Source organism: Hylaeus volcanicus, chromosome 7 (genome assembly GCF_026283585.1).
Source record: "Hylaeus volcanicus isolate JK05 chromosome 7, UHH_iyHylVolc1.0_haploid, whole genome shotgun sequence".
NCBI classification, from domain to species: domain Eukaryota; kingdom Metazoa; phylum Arthropoda; class Insecta; order Hymenoptera; family Colletidae; genus Hylaeus; species Hylaeus volcanicus.
In genome coordinates, this window is record NC_071982.1 from 5,090,216 (window position 1) to 5,097,303 (window position 7,088).

Consider the following 7,088-nt stretch of genomic DNA (forward strand, 5'->3'; position numbering starts at 1 on the left):
ATTATACTTTGTATGATTGATATTATTCCAGAGGAACTAGGATTCAGAGAACTGAGCCAGGCGACTGTTCGGAATATTCTGCGAATCCAAATTGAGCTGAACCGAGTTGAGGCAGGCTCTATTGGGAGTTCAAGGATTGGATGCAATAACTATTGAATAGGTTCTATTACACTTTCTATTATACTTTGTATGATTGATATTATTCCAGAGAAACTAGGATTCAGAGAACTGAGCCAGGCGACTGCTTGGAATATTCTGCGAATCCAGATTGAGCTGAACCGAGTTGAGGCAGGCTCTATTGGGAGCTCAAGGATTGGATGCAATAACTATCGAATAGGTTCTATTACACTTTGTATTATACTTTGTATGATTGATATTATTCCAGAGGAACTAGGATTCAGAGAACTGAGCCAGGTGACCGTTTGGAATATTCTGCGAATCCGGATTGAGCTGAACGGAGTTGAGACTTGGTAGGAAGCTCCAGGACATTGCATAAGATCCATTACGATTGGAAAGGTCCTAATTATTCTACAGGATTCAGAGATCTACCAGACAAAACTGCAACCGACTTTGAAAGCTCCATAAAATTGGATAGACTTTGTGTGATCCAAATCATTCCAGAGAAACTATAGAGAATTTAGAAAATATCTCCGCCAACCCCCGATCAAAGATACCATCGAGAACGTCACATTTTGGTACCATAACGCAGGTGTAGATCATATTTTTTCCCGCGAAAAAAATACAAAAGACTCTAGCACCGGTAGCGACGAGTCACCCGACCCGTGCGAGCCAATCCACGTCCACCGTCCATTTAATTTCGCTTCATTGAATAAGATTTCCAATTTCCTTTAATTTCCTTGAAACGCCGGAACGCGGTTAACTTTATTTTAGGAGCGAGTCAGACTCGACTCGATAGTGGAACGAGATTAAAGAAACATAGAAGAATGAGTGATTGAAAAGGGTGGCGGTTGGCGTGACCGCAAAAATCGAAGGAACGAAGAGATAACGAGCGAAAGCATTAAGTAATATGCACGTCGGACATATAGGTGAAAGGCGATGTTATAGTTTACGGGAACGATTGAAACCAATTGGGGCAATGAAGTCAGAAACGGAGGAAGCTAAAAGCATTCGAACCAAAACGTCCATTATTTTCCGAAGGTTGCGATATTTCAGATTCAATCTTTAGGATCGTACGAGTATCGGAGTGAAGCGTTCGAGTCGTACTTCCGCGAGGTAAATCGTCATTTTGCCAGAAATAATTTAAAGGAAACGAACTTCTTAAGGTTAAGCGAAATTAAAATAAAGAAATAAGTTTCCATAGATATTTAAAAATGAGTCGACCATATTGTCAATATTAATCCAAGGGAAAAATTCGTTGTGCGGTAGATTTGTCGATGATAATAGTCTAGTTGGCCTAGTGGGGCACAAATAAGGCTATCGATACATGTAAACAGCTATTTCGTGGGTAGTATCTTATGTGTTGTCCTTGAAAATCGATATCAAGGGTCTTTCGCCTCGGTGGCGTAGCAGCACGCTATCATTAAGATGCGATCTTCATGCGACCGTCCCTAACTAGTACGACCTTGAACGTCGTGTCGCAGAAGAATATCTATAAAGCTGAAAAATAATTGGTCTGTCCGTGTGGAAAGTTTACAACGTACGCGATAAAACCTTAGACACGATTCAGGGGCCCTGGGGAGATTTATGCGCATTTATCGCGGTAATCGGGACTCCCCGAGGGAGTTGCTCTTGGATTTGAGACGTGATAACGAGAGAAACGTGTATCGAACTAGAGAATTTTCTTAAAAGTACGCGGAATTAAGTCGTTTTCCTTCGAATCGAACAAATGTACTCGATACTATTTTTATCGTAGTTCCTAAATTGTATATAACACGTATCGGTTCATAATTTCTACAGATATTTAAAAAATGCTGCTAACAATATCATTGCAATATCACTGTGTATTTTTAACTCAAAGCCATGCTACTGGAAGAAGGTTTTGATAATAATTTATATACTTTTTCCGTGAATTCTGAATGCTATTTATTGTTTGCAAGTTACGATAAATGGTTGCCTGTTTAAGGTAATTCTTGTCAACGAACATGATTGCGTCCTCAGGGGCTGTAGCATGAATATGCAGCTACAGTACGGGCTTAGCGACCCCGGGGTACCCGAGCAAGAGGGGGGCCAGCGGGCCCCAATAGATGAGGAGTAAGAGATACAGTATCAAAACAATCCAGGAGTCATGATAAGAAGAATGGAAATAAGCTAGTAATAAGTAAGCAGTAGTGCAATAACTTTGTATAATAAGTTACGCACTTTAAATAAACGAACGAACGAACGAACGTGGTTGCAGTCCGCCCCGGTTTTTCATGGTTGGGTTAGGGTTGGCTAAAAAATATAAGAAATGGAAAAGCCTAAGGGCAAAATATAAAGTTAGACAGTGTAATAGCAAATTAAGGGGAGCGAAAAGTCGGTAGTTCCCCAAAGCTGGCACTTAAAACACATCGAAACAAACGGACGTGGTTGCCATCTAGTAGTGAACAGGTCGAATTAGTTTTTCTTTTTCTGTTTATTGAAAGCTTCGAACGAATTCAGGCCCATATGCCTTAGTTAAGTGAAGTACATGAAATAACATATTAATAATGTGAGTCTTAAAACTAGTTATCATTACCTAAACATATAGACTTTAATATAATGTATAACAGTGTAAGGATGAAGTAATTTTTCTGCCTTTGTGAGCGCCTCTATCGGGAAAACGCCCAAGTTTATCCTGGAATGGTTCCTGTTTTTACTGCTAGATGGCGTCATATATACTGCGATTACCGACAGAATGATAAAGTATTATAGGTAAGAAATGTGGCCGATACCTGGTAACGGTAACTTTCTTATCGACACCGCAGTGGATTATCACCTGAACTTTGGCGGAAACTTCTTTGTCGATTCAGAAGAGGATCTCTTTTACCGTCTTTTGTTACGTTCATCTTTTTGAATTTCTGTTTGATTTTGTTAATTAATAAATTGCTTTCTGGTTGTTCAAACGTGTGATCATTAAAATTTGAAAATAAAACCACTTATATTCTGAACATAAATTTATTATAGTCTCAAGTGCTATAGAAACAACGTAAACAGCGCCACCTAGCAGTAAAAACAGGAACTATTCGAGGACAAACTTGGGCGTTTTCCCGGTAGAGGCGCTGACTGAAATAAAGGCGCTGATTTTCAATAGAAATACGATACAATATTATAGTTCGCGAATAATTTAAAAAAAAAAAAACATGCACGCGTGATAAATAATGGCACTCGCGGTTGGTATTTATACGCAACACTACCCAGAAAAAAGCGCGAAAAATTTTACAAGTTACCATATTTTCATTTACTTGTAAACGAGAAAGATTGCAGCCATTGGCTCATATTACTTTGTATGCAATTGATAATGTAATGATTAATGGTAAGAATATAGAGTGTCCAGGTCTCACCACGTGGAGGTTACTGCATATGGAGACCCAAATCGGATGGCCAGGACAAAGATCACATCCTGGTCACCCTTTATTAACCCCACGATAATTTCGGAAACATAGTACATATATACAGTGGGTGCAGAAAGTATTCGTACACCGATCAACTTCCAAAAAGACTGTGTAAAATTGTAATTTATTAACTTATTTTTTTTATAAACAATGACATTCTCCATATTCTCGGAAATCTCTAGAATAGATAGAGTACAAAAAATAGCTATTTATGTAAGTTACGAAATTAACAAAAAAAAAAAAAAAAAAAAAACAATTAATCGATAGAAATATTGAGCCAATAAGTATTCGCACAACTGTTTAAAAGTACTTTCCTGGAAATTTGATGTTTTCTAATTCGTACGGAGCAATAAACTAATGTGTTTGCGTTACTGTAAATGGTTCGTCATAAGAATCGTACAAATGCTTATTGCTTCTATACTTTTACCCACTTATCCCATTTTATTTTGTTAATTTCACAAATTATATTAACTAGTAAATGTTGTTTGGACTATATCTATTTTAGAGACTTCCGAGAACAAATGATCATTGATTACAAAAAAAGAAGTTAAGAAGCAACGATTTCATACAAAAGTTTTTTGGAAAATTCATCGGTGTACGAATACATTCTACACCCACTGTATATACGTTAAAGCAGTATTTTTGTTGTCAAATCGCGCGTTAATTAACACAGGTGCACGTAATTTTATTTAGAGTTGCGAATAATAAAAAGCGCCCCGTGTGTCTGCTCTCGTGAGTTTTCTCATTTTATATTGTACAAAACAATGTTGCTAATGCACCGCGCGATCGTTTCTCAATATTTGTTCAATTAACATTCTTTAAAATTAACATTACGACGGGTACCGACGGAAACGGACGGCTATCGACACCGACGTTGAAATTTTCATAGCAGCATTGGCGGTGCTCACCGATACGTTAGACATGCGTGTGCGATGCCTACTAGCGCCGCGTGGATTTATTTCTCCAACTAAAAACGTGGTTTCACTTCCCCGCATCAGCGCTTGTCCCCCCTGGTTAGTGCATCGAGAGCAGGGGGTCCAAGCTCACGTATTCTATTCTCACGTTCCTATTTCTATTTCTATTTCTATTTAAGCTATATAAATTAGGGAACCTGCAGACGCGGTTAAAAGGATTTCCGTCGTTTCAAAAAATATCATTTTCCAAATGACGGAAATCCATCAAATTGCGTGTGCACTTTCTCTGCTTTACTTTCTTTGAAATAATTCAAAGCAACGTATATGCACACACGCGAATGCACTCCGCATTTTAGTTGGATGAATTTTTCCCACGCGGCGCTACAAACTTGTACCAACTTTTAATACGTGATCTTGGACCCCCAGATTGAGAGAGTTTGGAGGAGGCAGATCCAAGAAGAACGCAACCAATGGATCGCGGAGGTGGGGATTGGCAGAGCTGTTTGCCGATTCGTTGACTCGCTGGCACGGTCGCTCGGGTTCGGGTTCGGGTCGAATCGTCGAATGCTCCCTCTCTCAGTTCGTCTCGCGATCGCGCGCTTAGAGGGATGAACGCTGTTGCCGTTCGCTTCCTTCCGCGAACCAAAATCCAGTGTCAGTGTCGAGCAAACATGTAACCCACGATTACGATCATCGGAGTAATCGGGACACGATCGACCCTCGAAGATCACGAATTAATAGAATCGATCGAATCGATATCGAATGCAGTACTACTGTTTAAACAAACTAGTGATAAAGTAATCGCCAAGTAATCCGCGCGATTCTGATCAGTCCTCGCGCGACATGTGACGCGTGTGCTCGACACCGGCTGATCTGTCGTTCCTATAAGCTACCCTCCTACCCCGTGGTGCTGTTGTGGTTTGATCGAGAAGTGACGGAAAAAGAAGAATCCTGTGTTCCTGTTCTTGGAGGGAACAGAACGAGAGTGTTTGATGCGACGAGATGGGCAGCGAGGCAGAGACGGAGGCCACGGGTGCCAACGTGGATTCGGACGAGTCCGATAGTTGGGAGAAGTTTTTCGGTGAGTCGAACCCCTTTCGTTTGGGTTCTTATCAGAGAGGGGCATTATTCTCGTGACATTCAGCTTCGCTGAGGGCAATTTAGACGTAGTCACTCGTGGGGTTTACGAGAAGAAAATTCGTGGTTCTTGAGGCTCGAGAATCCCATTGGAAATTGTAGACAGCTCGTTGATATTTTTCCTGGTTAAGGGGGGAGTCTGGTCCAGCTAATGTATTTTTCTAATGCATATAATTTCCAGATATAATTAATTTTTGTTATTGAAACTTTGTTTACATATGAAGGGATGTTGAAAGAAGAAAATTTGACAGTGTAGATTTAATTTTAATGTATACTTATACAGGGTGTTCAAAGAAGAAAATTTGACAATGTAGATTTAATTTGAATGTATACATATAAAGGGTGTCCAAAAAAAAAACATTCAATATTTATATGGTGTATAGGGCACACTGTACCGAGTAAAAAAGTTTTAGTAAACATAGGTCCAAAGGTCCAAAGGTCAACCGTTTCTGAGATATAAACATTTTTGTTTGCTAGTATCACGATTGACTTACTACTGGGTTTTTGATATTTATAGAAGATTTTCCACGTGTCCCACCATATAAATATTGAATGCTTTTTTTTGAACACCCTGTATAGATATAGTAGTCGCAAAGAAGGGATTCGGTCGAAACGGTGGGACACATATGTAGCTCATCGAATTTTTATCCGATTCCTTTGATTCAACGTTTAAATTGAAGGTAATCAAGTTTATGTGCTTATTTCATGTTTTTTGCCGCCATTTTTGGAATTAACAATTTTCGTTTGCAAATTGAGGTTTAGACTGCGGATTTGATGCATTTACAACATAAACTAATATAATATACACAAACAAAATATATGTGCACTTATACAAAATGAGATAAGAATATTATTATATTAATTGTACAATATATCCGACATACATTATTTACATTTTATGTATGTTTTCTGTATTATTGTACGTTCTAAATAAATGCATAGAATCCGCAGTCTCGCCAATTCGCTTATGCTGACTTCAGCACACACAAAAGGCAAAACGCATATCCAAATTCATTTTTGTTCTAACCTCCGAATTAATTTTAGTAAATCGACTTAATTTCTCAAGCCGTTACTTCGATATTAGAAATCTGATGAGAAATCTTCGTAAACCTAGCGTGAATAATTATTTGAGCGTGGTACGTTAGCGGTATCGAGACTCTTTCAATTTTCTGTGCCAATCGACGCCGCCCGGCGGGGAATTAACCTATTTACACGCCGCGTCTTGGCGCCAATTCACAGAACGCAGAGAAAAGAAACAACCAATCATAACGTCTTGTAAACGATCGTCGCGCCTTTATTGTCCATAATGCATTCGCGTGTCTTACCTTGAGTGGATAATTCGTCTCGTTACTTGAAAGGGTGATTGCTCCAGTGGAAACATGTCTCACGGGAGGAGGGGAGGGGGTGTAAGGGAAATTCATGGCGTTCGATTGAACGAAAGAATTTTAGAAACCCTGTGGACCAGAGTTTTGCATTTCTAGAGAGCATTTAACACATTCGCGTCGGC

General features: G+C 39.3%; 1 protein-coding gene across 2 annotated transcripts in view; it reads left to right on the forward strand.

Annotated features, from left to right (window-relative positions):
• Window positions 1–4,451: 4,451 nt before the first annotated feature.
• Window positions 4,452–7,088, forward strand: part of LOC128879156 (pleckstrin homology domain-containing family G member 3) — a 58,157-nt gene continuing 55,520 nt past the window's right edge. The window contains exon 1 of one of the 2 annotated variants that reach the window (XM_054128047.1): window positions 4,452–5,525. In XM_054128047.1, coding sequence (XP_053984022.1) covers window positions 5,447–5,525 — 79 coding nt within the window. In that variant the 5' untranslated portion in view covers window positions 4,452–5,446. The remainder of the gene's footprint in view (window positions 5,526–7,088) is intronic. The other variant, XM_054128044.1, reaches the window with a different exon arrangement.